This window comes from Podarcis muralis, chromosome 17, assembly GCF_964188315.1.
Source record: "Podarcis muralis chromosome 17, rPodMur119.hap1.1, whole genome shotgun sequence".
NCBI classification, from domain to species: Eukaryota; Metazoa; Chordata; class Lepidosauria; order Squamata; family Lacertidae; genus Podarcis; species Podarcis muralis.
In genome coordinates, this window is record NC_135671.1 from 10,768,961 (window position 1) to 10,788,923 (window position 19,963).

The 19,963-nt window shown below is 41.7% G+C and overlaps 1 protein-coding gene across 1 annotated transcript in view; it reads left to right on the top strand.

Annotated features, from left to right (window-relative positions):
- The window catches only part of DNAH6 (dynein axonemal heavy chain 6), a 123,620-nt gene that overhangs the window by 54,153 nt on the left and 49,504 nt on the right, over nt 1-19,963 (top strand). Inside the window, exons 43-54 of the mRNA XM_028711618.2 lie at nt 979-1,125; nt 1,224-1,297; nt 4,695-4,849; nt 5,967-6,198; nt 8,149-8,301; nt 8,624-8,764; nt 9,836-10,078; nt 10,481-10,648; nt 11,578-11,813; nt 14,555-14,816; nt 16,398-16,521; nt 17,644-17,840. Coding sequence (XP_028567451.2) covers nt 979-1,125; nt 1,224-1,297; nt 4,695-4,849; nt 5,967-6,198; nt 8,149-8,301; nt 8,624-8,764; nt 9,836-10,078; nt 10,481-10,648; nt 11,578-11,813; nt 14,555-14,816; nt 16,398-16,521; nt 17,644-17,840 — 2,132 coding nt within the window. The remainder of the gene's footprint in view (nt 1-978; nt 1,126-1,223; nt 1,298-4,694; nt 4,850-5,966; nt 6,199-8,148; nt 8,302-8,623; nt 8,765-9,835; nt 10,079-10,480; nt 10,649-11,577; nt 11,814-14,554; nt 14,817-16,397; nt 16,522-17,643; nt 17,841-19,963) is intronic.

The window sequence follows — 19,963 nt, forward strand, 5'->3', positions numbered from 1 at the left end:
ATTATCTTCAAATTTGTGCTGACTTTCTGCTTGGGGATGTTATTCCAAATCCAGTTCTAAACATCTATTGAAATTTGACAACCCAGCTCTCTCTCCCAGTTATTTTTATAGGTAATCATTGTAATGTCTCTCTATGTAATGATTTTATATATCTTACTCAGCAGACTGAAATCATGCTTTTAAATACATTAATGTTGCTGCCTTGAAATATCCTTTAATGGATGAGAAGGATAGTCAATTTCTTAATTATTTTTAGCCACAACTCACTCCCCCATAACTCTTGGGTTTTTTCCCCATTTCATGCAAAGTTCATAAGCAGATTTTGCAAATCTTCAAGTATCTTTGCTGATACCCCCCAGTGATATCCCACACAAAACTAAGATTTTAGAGAGTATTACCCTGTTTACATCTTACAGGAGAGGGGACTAATAAGCAAATACAGTCGTACCACATTTTGAGTCTGCCCCATTTAGGGTCCATTTTGTCTAACGTCCACGGCAAACCCAGAAGTATCGGAACGGGTTACTTCCAGGTTTGCTGCATGCGCAGAAGCACTAAATTGCACATGCGCAGAGCGGCGCTTTGTCAAGTGTCCCTTTTGTCGAGCGTCCGGGGCTCCGGAACGGATCCTGGATGCCAAAGGAGGTACAACTGTACTGGCAATTTCCACTCCCTTTTCTGTTTTCATCGGAATTCTCCAACATCACTAGACTCCCTCCTGCAACCATATGTTGTTCTGTTGTGGTGATTAATTTAGGGTGACTCAAGGATAAAACCAAGCTGCAGTTTGATGCTGCAACCAATAAATGATGAACACATGTGTGTTAATTGGACATCAAAAGCTGTCACTAACAGTTTTAAAACCCAACAAATCTTCTGCAAGCATGCTTAAGTATTGATTTTAAATTTGCTTTAAAAGGATTTATTCTAGTTCTTTTACATATATTATCGCTTTTTTAATGTATTTTTCTATTGCAGGCATGTTGCAATGCAGCCCCATGTCAGTTCGAGACCAGGCACAGATATTCAGGCTGTTCTGTCACGAGTCCCAAAGAGTTTTCCATGACCGTCTCATCTGTAGCGAAGATAAACAATATTTTTATTCCATGTTATCTGACATGGCCAGTAAGGATTCTTACTTTACTAGTATATATTATATTTAATCTGCATACTTCATGCTTGCACAATTAACATTAACTTAACCCACCTATTTTACATTGCAGGCAAATATTTTGGAGTCTCTATTGATCCAGACTCATTTGTGTCTAAACCCATCTTATTTGGTGACTACATAAAGGTGAGGAATCCGTAGAAAATAAAACTGGATAGAATGATGCTTTTATGATCTCTATAAAATTGGGCTCTTGTTTTTGAGGTACAATGTGACCTGTAAAGTAAATGAACTGTGCTGTAGAAACACTGTGAATTTAGGTGGTATTTTTACGGTGAGATTTAGTGCAGTTCTTATGCCAGATTGATAAAAGTAAAAAAATTATAGTGCGATATGATAAAAATTGCTAAGAATTAAAACATCCCCCCCCCATCCTGGATGCACGTGAAGCATTTCCTCCACTGGCTTGCGGGAAATCTTTGGGAGGAGAAAAGGGTAAGAAGTAAAACCTACACAAATCTGGAGTGGAGTCACTAAGATGGTTGGATGGTGCCTTGTACACCTCCTTCCAGCAACTCCTGCAGCCAGGCTGGTGCCAAACATATTGCTCTGCTTTCCCTTGGGCTATATCAGCGAAGTCGAGAGGGGGGTCTTGTTGTCATCTGGGCAGCCCAGGCCTCTACACATCCTGCCCAGGCTTGCAGCCTGGGGAGGTCACTTCAGTGCTGCTAACGCAATGGTTTGACTTCGTCCCTGGAGGCGCACTCCATTCTCTCTTGAGACAGATGGATGCCAACAACATCTTTCTTATATTGTTGTTGTTTAGTCGTTTAGTCGTGTCCGACTCTTCGTGACCCCATGGACCAGAGCATGCCAGGCACTCCTGTCTTCCACTGCCTCCCGCAGTTTGGTCAGACTCATGTTTGTAGCTTCGAGAACACTGTCCAACCATCTCGTCCTCTGTCGCCCCCTTCTCCTTGTGCCCTCCATCTTTCCCAACATCAGGGTCTTTTCCAGGGAGTCTTCTCTTCTCATGAGGTGGCCATGGAGTCTCAGAAAAACTAGTATTGTGAGGCCTTGGAAACAGCTTGCAAATAATTCTTGAACGTGAGCAGCACCAAGAACGTTGCCATCAGTTAACTGAATAGAGTGAAAAAAGTAGCCAGCCAGCTTGACATCTGATATTTATTTGAATAGTCCATTTCTTCTGTCAGCTTCTGGAGTGAGTGTGTCTGCTGCTGGCCACAGACAACTCAGCTGGCCTCATTCCTAGACCTCCAGCAGCAGTTTTGGGGCTGAGATATCACTCATAAATAAATAGTGGAGGCTGTTAGGACTGCCCGATAATTTTTCATAAGAAACATTAGTCACTTGAATGTTATCTGTGCTATGGAGATGGAGTTTTCTCAGATGTGAAATGTCCATTAAATTAAAAGGAGCTGTCACATTCAGCAATAGGTTCTGAACCGACTTCAGAGCTGACAGATCAAATCAATGCAGAAAGCAAACAGCTGGTCACCAGATGGCAGTGGCACAGGCATATGGAAGGAAGACGTTGGGGTTTTCTTGCTCCTTTGCATTGGAATCTTTCCTAGAGCAATATCTTCAGCCTTAAGAGATAAACCTCAGTACATCTAATTACCAAATATTTACCTACATAAATAGGGTTTGTGTTCGTGAAACTGTATTTCCTCCAACTGAGGTTTGATGGAAGAAAACTGCTCAGTGGCACGTGATTTCAATCATAAATTGTAGAAAGGATGATAAATAATATGAATGGATAGATAGTGTTGATTTCTTTTATTTTTATTTTTTTAAACAAAGTAATAACAGTAAATAAATTCCAATTAAAATGTGCACCCCACCAACAAGACCATTCCGTTCTAACTGTCCAACCTTCCAAAATTTCAACACCTCTTGCGATGGTTTGACTCCTTTCCATTTTAACAGTACAGATCCTACAAAGACCTTCCATGTCTCCTCAAAATCATTTCTCCCGCATGTTCCCCATCTTACCTTAATAGCACATGTTAATTTATCATTAATAGCTATATCCCTCACATCTTTATAACACTCTTCCATTTTATATTTGCCTTGCCCCTTCCACTTCCTAGCTATAATAACTCGTGCAGCCGTCAATAAATTGGTGAGCAAGTCCTTCATAGCCTGTGAACCTTCCACCCCATTGTAAATTGAGAATAATGCTACCTCTGGACTTTCGGTCAGCTTTAACCCAGTGATTTCTGTTATCTCCTTAAAAACCCTTTGGCAGAAAAATTGTACATATTTACACCCCGTGTCTATTTCTTTTAGTCATTCAAAGGAGTGGAGATGATCCTCAGTAAACTCTCCAGGAGGATTGCTTAGAAAAGCAGCCACCATACAGATATTCCTCACAAGGAAGACAATACACATTTTCAATTATATTTAACATACTCTTAGTATGGTCAGAAAAGGGCAACCTTTCTGGATAGTGCAAGTGCTAGACTCTAGGGATGCTGACTAGAAGGAACGTTCCTAACTTTGGGACATTGTAGATTTGTCCTGGTCTGGTGCATGCAACGTCTTTTGTTTTGTAGCTGTGTGATTTGTGCTCGCATTGTGATGGTCATTGGCTATAAACAGTAGAATTTACTGATTACAGTAAATGGATCTCAGGTTAGAACTAGAAATATATCTGATATATATATATATTGGGGGGGATTACTAGCATCCGGATGAAAATATTATCTTGGGCTAAATTTAAATAATATGATTGCAGGTAGATCAGGTAATTGAATATCCGGTAGCCTAAAAACCATTGGACATGATCCATTCCCAGGTGGTCACTGCTGCACAGTAAATGAGCCTTCTTTCCTTTCTCATTAGCTGGCTTAATAAGCACTCTATAGCAGTTCAAAAGCACGTCAAAGTGCAGGGAAGGTAAAGGGCGTTTCCATGCGCTGCTCTGGTTCGCCAGAAGTGGCTTAGTCATGCTGGCCACATGACCCGGAAGCTGTCTGCGGACAAACGCTGGCTCTTTCGGCCTATAGAGCAAGATGAGCGCCGCAACCCCAGAGTCGTCCGCGACTGGACCTAACGGTCAGGGGTACCTTTACCTTTACTAGCTTACTCTTGTGGCTGGAAGGTGAAATACACAAATTATGACTTTCAGTGTGAAGCTCACATGCATCTAGCTTTCACTTTCCTGTTCAGGCCCTGTGTACAAATAGCACATGCCAAGGAGCATAAATAACTGGCCTAGGAAGGAATGGAATAGTTCAATAAAACAAACAGCTGGTGTGATCTGTTGTTCCCAAGCATGGCTGATTGGGACCTCCTCTCACATGAGCTGATGAACTCACGGAGGAAAGGATTGTCTCCCTAATTTGTAATATTCACACATATGCCCAACATGAGAAGTAATGATTTCCCAAGAGTCTGCAAAAATTTCACATAATTAATTGGCTCACATTTCTGTTGACTTTGACTCACTCCTATCACCATTAAGCTATGCTTTTTTGAAGTCAGCATTTACTGGGGTAGCATTATATTTTCATTCCTTTTGATCACAATCTTATTTTCTTTTATCTGTTCATTTTAGATTGGAGTCGAGAAAGCTGAACGCATTTATGAAGAGTTAACTGACCTAGAAAAGATTATGGGGGTTCTGCAAGACTATCTGGATGATTATAATATAACCAACGCCAAGGAAACCAAACTGGTATTCTTCCAAGATGCTATAGAGCATGTTTCAAGGTAAATAATTACACTGCCATTAACCAAATATCAATAATATAAATGAGTTAATACTATATTAATAAACTAACGACAGCATGCCCATATAAAGTGGAAAGTACATTTCTGTAAATAAGTTCCTTGCTTTATTTTTAAAAAACCGTTTATATTGAAGATTTTCTTGGTTTACAAAAGTATGTGCAATGTCTCTTATTTCAAATTGTAAAGTCTTTTCTACAGATAAGTTACATTTGTTTTGAGACATTAGTGTTGAGTACAATATAAGGTTGGGGAAGAAGGAGAGGAGGAGTGGTGTGCCAAAACTCCTTTTTATAATGTACGTGTGGGGTTTTGTGTCAGCGTCAGCTGAATAGGTTCTGTTTCTATTCGCTTGTTATACTTTCTTGATACTGAGAGGGACTGGGAGGGCCCAGGGTGTGGTTGGCTGTAATGAGGTTTGTGCTTCAGCAGTGGCAAGCCAAGTCAGGGGAAGGATTCAGTGGTACCTTGGACAGCTCCACAAAGGGCTTAGGCGGGGGACTTCATAAGAGCAGACCTCAGGGGTTATTTCAGTGGCAGGCTAAGACTGAGCCTTAAATAGTTGCTAACTTTACCTTCCATGAAAGGAGCCTGTTCATCTGAAAGGGTGCAGTCTGCTTTCGGAGTCATTGGCTCCATTGCAGCAGGAGAAGATGTGGTCATACAATGACTTCTGTGCTGGAGTTTTCAAGAAAAATGCATTGTGACCTCCTTGGGCTGGAGAGGTACCTGCACAATGGGCTCCTCCTCAGCAAGGAGTTCTGGTGTAGTGTGTAGATCTGGGAATTGTCCCAGTGGGCATGAAGTACGTATGTCGTTTGGGTCTCTAAAACATAGATAGAAATGTTGGTGTGACTGAGTATAATGAGCTCATTGCTTAAGTTCAGAATGGCAAAGGGAAAACTCTTCATTGCTGGAGGCCCTCCTTTTCGTAGGCATGAATGTGGATTTTCAGAATGAAAAGAAACCTTTTACACTGCTGTGCTGCTTTAGTAAGATGGCAGTAAATGAGGAAGGTAGTGGCAAAAGGCTTCTTGCTTATGTCTCTTGCTCAAATGAATGCTAACCATTTCAAATTTATGTTCAATTTCCCCCACAGAATTGCTCGAATGATTCGCCAGGAAAGAGGAAATGCCCTTCTTGTTGGAGTTGGAGGCACGGGCAAGCAGTCTCTAACTAGACTCGCCTCTCACATATGTGGCTACAAATGCTTTCAAATAGAACTAAGCCGTGGTTATAATTACGACACTTTTCACGATGACCTTAGGAAGCTATATAAAATGGCAGGGGTGGAAGACAAAGATATGGTTTTCCTTTTCACAGACACGCAGGTATGGACAGCTGAAATAAAAATCAAATTCACTTTGTGCTTGCTGCTAAAATCTTATCTGGGTAATAAAATGCTACCTGATTTATACAGTGTTGTTTATACAACCAAAATGATTCAGAAAGGGAATAATAAGCTTCATAAAATAACTAAAGGTCAAATAACTCATAGAAACAGGAAACATTTTTAAGGAAGATATCTGAAGCTTTTTATTAAAATGCTTTACAACATTTTTGATTGCAAAAATGTTTGCATGCAATTTTATTATTTTTATTAGTGGTTTTTGCTGGCTCTTATTTCTTTATTCTCTAAGCTGCCTTGTGAGTACATCACAGCCTTAGATGAACAGCAGGAGACAGAAAGGAGGTTGGCAGGAGGAACAGCAGGAGCCAGAAATGATCAGTGACTGCCACGTAGTAATTAAAGGAATTTTCACCCTTAGTACTGGGTGTTGGAAGGATGTGGGATTAAGGTTCTGTGGGCAGGATTCACCTAACAAGCCCATCAGCAGAAGCCCCGTGCGACAGCTTCCACCGGTACAATGGGACTTCCCACCTCTGCTCCCCCTTCAACCCCACTAAATTGGGTCTGCAAGTCAGGAGAACCCCCAGAGCAATGTATGTGTGAGGGAAGGGGGGGATCATGCCATCTGGTAAGCTGATATGATTGCTCAGACAGAACACTAGTAGAAGTGTGATGTTGAATTCCACAATAGGACTTGGTTCTGTGTACATGTGAATAGGATTGCCCTGTTTGACAGCATAGTAATAAAACCACAGAATGATCATAAAAAATGACTTGCTAATTAAGAAAGTTTAAATTCCCGTGTAGGCCTGTTGGCCTCAGAAGGTCTTCATGAAATGCCTGCTAAATCTCTGCTGGTCTAAGAGCATTCCCCAGCATGAGACTGGTGACACTAAATTAGTTCAGGTTTCCTTCCTTGAATATTTACAGGTGATAGATATCACAAAGTGGTTGTTAATTAGATATGGCACCTTGAGAGATTGTTCAGGCTGTGAAAAGCTCGTTGCAGGGACTACCCAGATTTGAGGAACTCTGGGTACCATTTAAGTCAAAAGTTCAGTAGCAGCTCAAGTGGGAAACAGGCTTGGTTATAGAAAAATCATGGGATATATGGAAACGGGTGTGAAAATCCACAGTGCAGGCCCCAACATTGTGCAATCCTGTGGAAAGCTGGCGGTGGTTGTCCAGCAGGCAGTAGCTATTGGGAAAGCCCAAAATAAGGCACAGAGCTGCTGCCATCTTTGAATGTACTGTGTACCCAAACAAAGCCTCTCTGATCTGCTTAGAGGCCTCGTCCTTGGAGCTCTCAACTTCACCAGCCTAGAAATACCATATCACAGTTTTTGAATAACTTCCCTTTGCCGCAGCTCCCCCCCCCCCTTTCCCCCAACCTGCCCAACTCAGCGTGAGCTAGCAGGCCGGCTTTTGAATGCAGCAGTAGATCTGCCACTGCACTTCAACCCACTGCATTCCAGGCCCAGTTTTGATTGACTTGTTAGTCAGGGTCCTGTGCACTCCCACCAGCAAAGTGGAGATGATACCAATTGGAAGAGATGCAGGAAAAAGCCAACCAAAATGATCACTGGCCTGGAGCAACTCCCCTATGAGGAAAGATTATAGCATCTGGAGCTTTTTAATTTAGGGAAAGAAAGGCGGGGAGAGTAAGAGGAGGTATATAAAATGAGGTGTAGAAAGTGGACAAAAAAGTATACTCCTTCGTTGCCTCTTAATACTTGAATGTGGGGTCATCCAGTGAAACTGAACATTAAAATATTTGTGACAGACTTTTCTTATATTCTAATTTTAGAGCAAATAAAAGGGGTTGGTTTTTTTTAGTGATTTGCTGATACTTTTATTTTCTGATGGCGGAGTTGCTGTTTTTAACTCTGCAACACCTTTTCTTCAAAACCGGTATTTACAAAATCTGTAGATTGTTGTAGAGGAATTTCTCGAAGATATAAATAACATTTTGAATTCTGGAGAGGTGCCTAATCTGTTTGAAAAAGACGAGCTGGAGTTTGTTATGGCGGCTACCCGACCCAAAGCAAAAGAAGCTGGTATACCAGAGGGCAACAGAGATGAGGTAGGACGCATTATAAATACTACCTTAAATGCATTATATTAACTTTTTTGGAGGGGACAGTGACAGTATTTAAATAACTACATATTCTTACATCTGTAATTTTCAGCTACGAAAAGAAGAGGACATTTTCCTGTTGCTGCTGTTCTTATCCTGTATCAGAGATTAAACTCATGGGTTAGATATGGAAATAGCCCATAAAGTCACCCAAGCTACAGCTTTTTACAGTTTATGAGTGTCCTCAATTTTATTTGTGCTAACAACCTAATTACTGCTGTGCTTTCTTCTTATCCTTGAATTAACATTCATGACTGCCTTTTCTCAGGTATTTCAGTTCTTCATTAATCGAGTTCGCCAGAAGCTACATATTGTTCTGTGCATGAGCCCTGTAGGAGATGCTTTTCGAGCACGCTGTCGAATGTTTCCATCACTTGTGAACTGCTGCACTATTGATTGGTTTGTGCAGGTAACTAATTTCAGTTTTATCAAGAAGTCCAGCTGATGCATAATTGTTATATTTGATTGAAATGGCTCGTTTTGTTCTATTGAAATGTTTTCCTTCAACAACGATCTCCACAAAATTTCAGTTCCAGTCGAAGTTGCAATGCTGAGTCTAAGAGACAGAGCTACAAATCAGGAAACCCCTGGTTTGAACCTCAACTTTCAGTCATAAATTCACTAGTGGGATTTAACCTCAGCCCTCATAGCCAATGTGGAAATGATCAGACTGCCTGGCAGACCGACTGACCTACCCATTGAAAGGCTGCAACAAGATAAATGAATGTAGAGGGTTTGAAATGTGACCCAAATTCTAGAATAGAATAGCTTTTGGTTAAAAAGAGGCATGGCAGAAATTAACCCACGCACCAAAAAGCATGGAAACAGTAAGTAAGGCACACACTTTAATTTTCATGTCATGTAAGCAGTAAACATGTTGCTCTATTGTCTTACATGTTGTGCTAGCTTGCAACTCTGTCTTCTGGCGCCCACACAGTCTTTTAGCCTCAGCTCTGTTCAAAGCGGGACACGGGTGGCGCTGTGGGTTAAACCACAGAGCCTAGGACTTGCTGATCTGAAGGTCGGAGGTTTGAATCCCCGCGACGGGGTGAGCTCCCGTTGCTCGGTCCCTGCTCCTGCCAACCTAGCAGTTCGAAAGCACATCAAAGTGCAAGTAGATAAAAAGGTACCACATCGGCGGGAAGGTAAACAGCATTTTTGTGCACTGCTCTGGTTTGCCACAAGCGGCTTAGTCCTGCTGGCCACATGACCTGGAAGCCTTACTCCGGCTCCCTCGGCCAGTAAAGCGAGATGAGCACCGCAGACCCAGAGTCGCCGCAACCCCTAATGGTCAGGGGTCCCTTTACCTTTACCTTACTGTTCAAAGCTGCTAGAATGTAAAGCACCTCTAATATTGCAGTCATTTTGGGGAGTGGGGCGGAGAGAGAAACACCACCAAAACCCTGATGGAAAATGCTTGAGGCACTGAATGTATAACTGGCGTAAGATTATCTCAGTAATCTTTTTATCCTTTTTTCAGTGGCCCAGAGAAGCACTTAATTCTGTATCAAGGACTTTTTTCCTGCACATTGACCTTGGAAGTGAACGCATGAAAGAAAAACTTTCCAGAATGTGCGTAGACATTCACATGAGTGTGACAGAAATGGCAGAGCAGTACTATGCTGAGCTCCGACGGCGCTACTACACAACGCCCACTTCTTATTTAGAGTTAATCAACCTTTATTTAACCATGCTGGGCGAAAAAAGGAAGCAGCTTGTTTCAGTAGGTTGAATTTTATTAGTGAGAATCTATGCCTTCTTTCCCTTTAATGTCATTTTACTTCTCTCTTGTAAAAATAGCATACATGTTGTTGGATCCTTCTTTCCCTTATAAGAAATGCCTTTAGCATTTGCTTTTTTCACCCCAGGCCTAGATGGTGTATGACTTCATGAGAAATCCAAGTGCTGAGATTTCTTGTTAATTTCCTCTATCATCCACTCGCACTAAAAGGACTTAAAATTATACAGTGCCAGTGATCTTAGTGAAGCTAGCCACAAGTGACAAGAGACTGCAGTGCAGTCGTTTTACATATAGGCATTTGTATCCGGTGACGTCAGCTGAGATAAATAGCCATTAAAAATAATAATATCCTAGCTCTTTATGATCTTCTGAATTATTTCTCAGGCTCGGGATCGTGTGAAGAATGGCTTAACGAAACTGTTGGAAACAAACGTACTAGTTGATAAAATGAAATTAGACCTATCAGCTTTGGAGCCAGTCCTCAAGGAGAAATCTGTGGATGTTGAGGCACTGATGGAAAAGTTAGCAGTGGATCAAGAAAATGCTGATCAGGTGCAAAGTACTATCTGTTTATCATATCTTTAGCAGTGGTGTGCCCTTGAAACAGACTGGATTTTTACTGCTCAGTGTTTCCTAGATGTCGCAATTAACTTCAGAATTCAATAGTCCCCCTATAATGAGAAAGGATGAAAGGTGCTGGGGGTGGCACGCAGAGTACTGACTGTTAGACCGTGGGTTGCTAACACAGGTCCCTCTAGGTCAGGCATGGCCAAACTTGGCCCTCCAGCTGTTTTGGGACTACAATTCCCATCATCCCTGACCGCTGGTCCTGTTAGCTAGGGATGATGGGAGTTGTAGTCCCAAAGCAGCTGGAGGGCCAAGTTCAGCCATGCCTGCTCTAGGTGATGCTGGACCCCCAACTACCATCATCTTCATTAACTGGACATGCTAGCTGATGGGAGTTTTAATCCAACAAGATACGGAGGGCACCGTGTCCGCTACCCCGTGTTAGATCAATGTTCCACATGACTTAATGCTGGTCATGGTTCCCTGAACGCTCACTTTACTGAAAAGGCAAGGGATAGTACAATCGTAAGCATCTTTACTCAGAAGTAAGCTTTTCTGAGTTCAATGTAGCTTTCTCCCTAGTAAGTGAGTTCAGGACTGAAGCCTGGTCTATTGCCCTTTTTGTTCTGATAAAGCACATCTATTCAAACCACTCATAGCCGTGCTGCTAGGAGTGTTGATTGTTTTAGAACAGGAAGATCTCAAAGGCAGTACAGCCTCCATTGGTGACTTAAAAAAAAAAAAGAAATCACAGAATTGCATTGTATTTCACAATCTTACTGCACATTGCGTTTCTATTTTGTTTCCTTATATTTTGAACAAGGAAAACCAAATATTAAAGTAAGGAAAATGTTAACATTTTTAATAGCTGTTATTCATTTGGTAAAGATGTATTTGGCCATCCCCGCCCCCAGGTTCGGCGTGTTGTTCAAGAAGACGAAGCTGTTGCAAAAGTAAAAGCGGAGGAAACTCAGGCAATAGCTGATGATGCTCAGCGCGATTTGGATGAGGCTCTTCCAGCTCTGGACGCGGCTAACAAAGCTCTTGACTCTTTAGATAAAGCAGATATTTCTGAAATCAGAGTTTTCACTAAGCCGCCTGATCTTGTCATGACAGTAATGGAAGCTATCTGCATTCTTCTAAATGCAAAGTAAGCTAGCACCTCACCCACATTGTTGATTTTTAGGTTTGATTTCATGTGAAATGATGCTCATTTCCTAGACCACTTTCCAACAGAGAGTCATGTTCCTCTCCGCAGTGCAGCACACATGCGCGGTATCCTTATGCTTCAAGGTTCCTTGCCAGTACCTGAGACATTGGGGAAACCCAGAGCACAATGGCATCCTGTTACGAGTATCCATTTTGAATTACAAAATGTTACAGGTGAAGAGCAGCAGATTTGTGATTGTTATTTCAGCAGCAGCCACACATTCTCCATTCCTTCTCATTCTGTTCTTGATCTCAGAAATACTGCCAAACATTATGAAGGAGACGTGTGTGTGTATCATGATACTAATGATACTAATGATAATGATACTAATTAGCGTTGGGGGGATAAAAATTAAGAACTCAAATTTAATTGGGCATGACAAACTATAATTGTGGTTTTGATGCGTGGGAATAGTCAGAACTCCCTAGTGGTAAAGCACGTCTGTTTAGATGAGCTTGGGCCAAATTCTGACTTTCTCCTCCAAATCAGCTAATTATTAGGGAGTTTGATCATGCTGTTATATGCTTCAGGCAAAGTCAGCCACTGATGAATATCCCAAAGGACTCTAAGGATGCGTTACATCAAGTACATTTATCAGAAAGCAAATGAAAGCCACTGCGAATATTGGTATAATATTTGAAAGAACAAAGAGTCCAGTTTTCAGAGGTCAATTTGTTTACCCTTTTTAACATTTTTCCAAAGTGTGACTCTCTTGGATGTTTCAGAAAGACTTAAAAAGGGAATGCTAATATCATACCAGCACAGAAGCACGTGTCTTGATTATTGCAACTCCTCCTGTAAGAACCACTTAGTACTTGACAGTGTGCAGAACTCTTGTATGGTGTGGAATTGGGTGGGAAAGTGCATGATGGACACTGGGTGAAGGACTTGGTGAAGGGTACTTTATGTTGGCTTATCATAATGGAATCCTGCGGGCATCTCAGCCACCATGAAGTTATCTAGGTTTTCACAATTCTACATTTTATTTGGGGGAAATTGTTTCCAATGGACTCCACAGTTGGCTCTGCTTTGCTCACTAAGCATATCCCAGTAGGATGGCCCAACAATGGGCAACACTGCCATCTAGTATCCAAAGGTAGCAAAACTGACTTATGGAAGTATCTGGTGTCCTGAGATGTCCAAAGTTCATTTGCCTTTCCTTCTGGAAGTGAGAGCTGGACCATAAAAAAGGATGATCGCCGAAGAATCGATGCTTTTGAATTACGGTGCTGGAGAAGACTCTTGAGAGTCCCATGGACTGCAAGAAGATCAAACCTATCCATTCTTAAGGAAATCAGCCCTGAGTGCTCACTGGAAGGACAGATCCTGAAGCTGAGGCTCCAATACTTTGGCCACCTCATGAGAAGAGAAGACTCCCTGGAAAAGACCCTGATGTTGGGAAAGATTGAGGGCACAAGGAGAAGGGGACAACAGAGGACAAGATGGTTGGACAGTATTCTCGAAGCTACGAACATGAGTTTGACCAAACTGTGGGAGGCAGTGGAAGACAGGAGTGCCTGGCGTGCTCTGATCCAGGGGGTCACGAAGAGTCGGACACAACTAAACAGCAACAACAACAAAATGTCTCCTCAGTCACTGCTTTCCTTCTCCTTAGCCACTTCCTTCCCACTCTTTCCCTATACTTATCTGTTGATTCTGGATAATAGTATGATAAGGCTTGTAAAATAGCCACAAGGACAACGTGGCTTATTCCTGAGTGCATAGGACTGTCCTGCATATTTTATATATGTATCGTGCATAAATAGCCGGTGGTTCATATCTTAGATACCACCTTTTCTTAGATACCATGCAATGGGATCAGTTTGTGCTGTATTCTTCCTTTAACTACAATGATAATTGAAGTGCAGCAAACTTTTTTAGTTGTGGCCCCCACACTTTGGAAATTTCTGCCTAAGGAAGATCAATTCAATTCTCTAGACAGTTTTTGCCACCAGCTGGAATCATTTATCTCCCCATGGAAGCTTCCAAGTCTTTGTTGATTGCTGATAACTTTTATTAGATTTGTGCTGCTTATGGGTTTATTAGTTATTGGGATGGATCCAGTATATTTTGCTGGAAACCGCCCAGCCAAATGGGCGTTGTATAAATAACGTTGTTGTTGCTGTTGTTGTTAATCGCACAACCCTATGCATGTATACTCCAAATTAAGTCTCACTAAATTCAGTTCCATCTCCAGTGTACATAGGATTGAATCTTAAGTTTGTTGAACTTGGTTCCCATACCTAAGATCATGACATTATATAATTTAACAGTTTTGACAATAGCAACCTAGAAGGCACGTTCCTGTAGTGGACCAACAACTTTGGCTGCCAGTTCAGCAAGTGTCTCTCTGGATTAGATGAAATCCATAGACGTGCCACTTGACTTTGAATTCATATTATCACAAAATTTTAGCGGCAGCACGAGACATCAAAGCTGTTTCCTTTGTTCATATCTTCTTCCCAAGGCCCGTCTCAGTGCTTTTAAGTTTCTTCTCTTCTTCAAGTTAATGAAATGTGCTTTGGAAATGTAACTGCCAGTTAGTTTTTTTATCAAGTATAAATTTCATCCTAGCATTGGTAATAAAGCATGGAAATTTCAAAAATACATGAAACTGCATTGGTTAATATATTCTCTGGGGCATATATTTCTAAATTCCACCACTTCTTTTAATCTTTCAGGCCTGACTGGGCAACAGCAAAACAGCTTCTTGGAGACTCCACTTTCCTGAGAAGGCTTTTAGAATATGATAAAGAAAATATAGGCCGTCAAGTATTGCTTAAGCTTCAGAAATATATCAACAACCCCGATTTTGTACCGGAAAAAGTAGAGAAAGTGTCAAAGGCATGCAAGTCTATGTGTATGTGGGTGAGAGCTATGGATTTATACTCTCGAATTGTCAAGGTTGTGGAGCCAAAAAGGCAGAAGTTAAATGCTGCACAGGTGCTTGTTTTTTCAATGTTATTTTGTATGTTTTATTTAATACTGACTGGAAAAAAGAAAATTCCTTTCATCTGTGACACTTCTTGGTTTTTTCTGGGGCTAGCTATTTTGCTAAAGAGAAGAGATTTCTCTTGCTAGAGGCAATGGCATATAATGTAGGAGTATCCCTTTCGCCCAGCAGAAGCCACAGCCAGCCTGCTGATTGACTCCTCCTTGGGGATGCGATACTCCCTGCCCCCAAACCAGCCCTGCCTTGGGTTATGAAAGCCATCTTTTCCTCACTAGGCTCATGTTTGCAGTGCATTTTTTATATCTTTCCTCTCATTTCCCCCTCTTCCCTCGTCACCCTACACATCCTTGCCAAGGGGACAAGGGGGTTCATGGGTGGAAAAGATTGTTAAAAACCGCCTTCTTCCTCAAGCCACAACCAATAACTCCAGAGCCTGCCAGATGTTATTGCCTGGATCAAGCTGACAAGGTCGGGCTCAAGTCTGTGTGCCCTTGTGTGAGCTGCAGCTGTTGAGTAATAATAATAATAAATGTTATTTATACCCTGCCCTCCCCAGCCAAGACCGGGCTCAGGGCGGCTAACACCAGGTATAAAAACAATTGATTAAAATACAACTTAAAAACAAGATTAAAATATAACATAAAAATGCAGCCTCATTTCAGTAAAAACTCAAATCAAAAAATTTTTGGGGATGAAAATGTCAAATCTTCACCAAGGCCAACTATCCAGACTGGTCCTACGTGGGCCAGAAAAAAGCCAGGGAAGTCCCCAAATAGGAGTTCCATCACAGAAGGGGAAAGGAAAAAGGAAAGAGAGGAAGGGGATCAAGTTGATTCCAAGCCAAAGGCCAGGCGGAACAACTTTGTCTTATAGGCCCTGTTAAGTAGACTTAAGAGATGAGCCAGTGTGCATTCTCTTTTTTCCCTGGTGTGCTTTTTCTCCTGACCAGCAGGGCTGGATCTATAGGCTGCTGTTTTGGCGCAAGACTTTGCTGCTGCACCCAAGATTGAGGGGGCCCGGTGCATGTTGTGATATTATACATGTCACACATGTGTCATGCCAGTGATGTCATGTGCCCAGCATGTTTTGCACACGGGTGATATCACATGGGTGGCATCTAATCGTCAGGAGGAGACCAAGCGCTGAGCCCAGCGCAGCGCAGCGTGGCTTCAGTGGCTGTCGGCTCCTCTTCTCTCACGTTCAGGAGGAGCTTGCTTTACATCCGGCCTCTTCCGCCCCCTCAATATTGAGGGGGTCAGCCCCCCTGCCAACAGATACTGAGGGGGCCAAAGACACCTTGACTCTATAGAGTTGGCACTCCTGGTGCTGCCTTGGTCAATACTGCCCAATGTCCAATGGTAAAAGAGTTGGATGTGGAAATCTGAGGCCTATGTTCAAAGTCCAGTTCAGTCCTAGAAAGTGTTGCATGATCCCAAGAAAGTCACTATCAGTGTATAGTACGAAGAGCATCAGGCATTTTCCTTAACAGAACTGTTGTGCAAATGAACAAAACACGTTGCGCAAAGCATTTGGCAGAGCAGTGATAAGCATCCATTTTTAATACCGATTAGGCGGAGCTTGATGCGACTTTGGCTACCCTTCGTGATAAACAAAAAAAATTGAGGCAAGTGGAAGAACAAATTCAGGAATTGCAAGACCAATATGAAAAAAGTTTGGAAGAAAAAGAGGGTCTTGGTAAGTGGCTGTTTTAAAGACTATGAACATAACGTTACAGCAATGCTTCAGATATATTTTTTCAATGTATGGGGCTAACTAAATCTAAAAACTCTCATTGAGTCTACAGTACTAATCCAAGATGCTGAATGATATCTTGGAGCCGTACACAGAGCCTAGTAATAGGTTGGAGTTCAAAAAATACAAAAAATAATACGAAGATCTAAAATTGTGCTTATGCTTTACAGCATAATTCTAATCATGTCTACCCCGACATGATTGAATTCACTATTGAATTCACTAAGTCTTACTCCCAGATGTGGGGGGTTCAGATTGCAGCCTTAGTTGTCAGGAATGCCTCCTGGTGTTTCAGCAATTAGACATCCAGAAGACTCTCTGATCTACAAACATGTTAAGAATGTAAGCTTGTTTGTACATCTAAAATTTCTCACATGCATGAAGTTTGTCATTCTCTTTATCCAACATACAAATCCATTTATCAGGGCAACATATGTGTGTGTGTGTGTGTGTGTGTGTGTGTGTGTGTGTGTGTGTGTGTGTTTGTTTGTTTGTTTTTATTTCAAATATTTACACAAAGCTTGACAATGGCAAACTATTCATACACCAGAAGGCCGATCATGCTATGTAACAATCTAACACTTACATAGGAATTACATAAAATCTGAGGAGTTGTTGTCCAAGCAGATCTTTCCTTAGAGAATCATTTTCAGAACATCTCTGGGGAGTGAAACCTCCAAGGAAACACTAGAGAACAGAAAAACTCTAAATGAATTTGTGGGAGAATGTGCCAGTGATGGGGCCATCTGATGAAATGATTTTTACTTCTAGCCTTTATATCTCTGGAGTCCTGTACAGGTTTTTGAGGAGGCTCAGACTTGAGCAACTTATTTTAGTTTGCATATGTAGATACATACCCAGGGATAGAGTGTTTGAAAGGAATTAGGCTAGGAGCTGTCAAGAAAGAACAAAGGATTCGCTTCCCATATTCTGATTTTCTGTGATATTTCTAACTCTGGACATGCAATCCTTTATTATTTAAAGAGGTCTAAAGAATGTCTTGCAAAAAAAAAAGCCTTACTACTGTTTTAAAATAAACAGCCTAGTAATTTTCACTCTATTTAGCAAGGACCATGGCACTGACTCAAGCTCGCCTCAATCGAGCTGGAAAACTTACAGCTGCATTAGGAGATGAACAGGTCCGGTGGGAAGAGAGTATTTTGAATTTTGAGGCGGAGATTTCAAACATCACTGGAAATGTGTTCATAGCTGCAGCTTGTGTAGCCTACTATGGAGCCTTTACAGCACATTATAGGCAACTGGTGAGTTAAAACAAGACTTCTTTCTCTGTACCATGATTTTTGTGGATATGCCTGTGGGCTTTTTTCATTGTAAAAATCGTGTACTTTATAGAAACGCTTGTCCGTTTCATAACGAAACAGAACCCTCCAAATAAATCTAAAGCAGTATAGCCACATTGGAAGAACTGCAACAACTCTGCACAATAGGCCCTTTGCTCCAGCCGAAGAATGAATTACCCTTTTCTTCACTGCAAATGGCTGAGCTTCGCTTAGTGAACCGGTTATCTAATGAGGGGATAGATGTAAAAACCATAGTCCAGACCGGAGGAAACGTACACATGCCACACCAAACTCCAGGGGTTCCAAACACCTTTCTGAGGCTCAGTTCCCTTGGAGTGAAGGTCGGCAGAGACTGTGGTGTCTATAGAATAGATGTTTTTATTTACACACATATACAGTGGTACCTCGGGTTACATACACTTCAGGTTACATACCCAGAAATAGTGCTTCAGGTTAAGAACTTTGCTTCAGGATGAGAACAGAAATCACGTGGCGGCAGTGGGAGGCCCCATTAGCTAAAGTGGTGCTTCAGGTTAAGAACAGTTTCAGGTTAAGTATGGACCTCCGGAACGAATTAAGTACTTAACCCCAGGTACCACTGTACACTTTTTTTTTTAGTTTTGGGCAAAAATCGCAAAGAAATTGGACATTTTTGAGCTATTTTCGAGGCTAAAACGACACTGTCAACATTGGCTGCCATACGTCTGGGTTTTCCCTGACATTTTGCTGTTTTCCGCCTATACACTGCTTGCGGCTGCAGTATTCCGGATATGTCTGGGAAATTATGGACGTAGGGCAACCATAATGGAGGGGAATCACAGCATTAGCCTGCCCACAGATCTTGCTTCCCGTTAGGTTTTCAGGAGAGCCCAAAGATCCAGCACAGAGCAAACACGAGCTGCTTTCAGCTCACTCTCACACAACTCTGGCTGTTGTTCTCCCACATAGCAGCTAGCTAAGGCGGGTGGAGGAAAGGCCTACCTGTTTGTTCTATGGCATAGGGCAACTTCTTTGGATATGCTAAAGCACGGTACTTAGCTAACCCAGCCAAAGCCATTTCCTTGGCAAAGGATGTGGTCTGGCAAAGCTTCCTCCTGTGCATTCTACCCTCATAGATACAGGATCCCACCCTGGTTTTTCCTTGGGGTTCTTTTGGGTTTCCCCATAGACTACAGAAAGTTCAACTTGTTTAAGAACAGCAAAGTATTGATGCCCTTAGTGCTAGTCTTCCATACTTTTAAAAGGGGATGGTTTTAATACAAGCAGTGACTTAGCAGGCAAATGAACCTCTCACAGCTCAGCATATGTTCAGTGTAATCTTTGTGGCAGGTGCTATTTCATCACCTCAGGTTAATAGAGCTTTTAATTAACGCTGAAACACTTTCCCAGCTATAATCTTTTTAAATGTTAAAGTATTAGCAAAATATGACAAGGTGTTATTAACGCTATAATGCTAATTTTAAAAATGATGCAAGGCATTTTTAATAAGTTTTAATATCATGTTTCCACTCTAGCAATTAGTTGTTTCTTTGTTATTGGTTTTTTTAAAAAAAAAAAAAACAAAAACCTAGCTGCATTGCCTTAAATCACCTTGCTAAAGTGTCAATAATCAGAAAAGTTGGCTGTTTTGGGTTGTTGTTTTTTAAAAAAGTTATAGTGTAATAATACATAGCACTCTTAAGGTATTCACTTCAGGATCATATCACTCTACCCTGTATAGGTGGGGGCTGGACCAGTCAGAGTCCAAAAGGTTATAGGGCTGCTTAGTGAAGGCGGCGGCGGCGGCGGGGGGATATCCACTTGGTGGCAGTGCTGACGTTAACAAGGAGGAGGGGGCTGGTTTATCTGGTTGGTTTGCCTCCCTTACCTCTCATGGTAGAGGCTACAATCTGTGCTGTCATGCCATGAAAATTGTATCGTTTTCGTTTTGTTTTTAAAATGGACCCCCCCCCCAAAAAAAAGTGGAAAGATTTTCTTAATTTTTTTCCTGATTCAGTCCTCCTCACATCTTCTCACGTTTGTATCAGTAGTACTTTTGAAATTAGTTGGTATTATAATTCCAGTGGTACTTTGTTTTCAGCTAC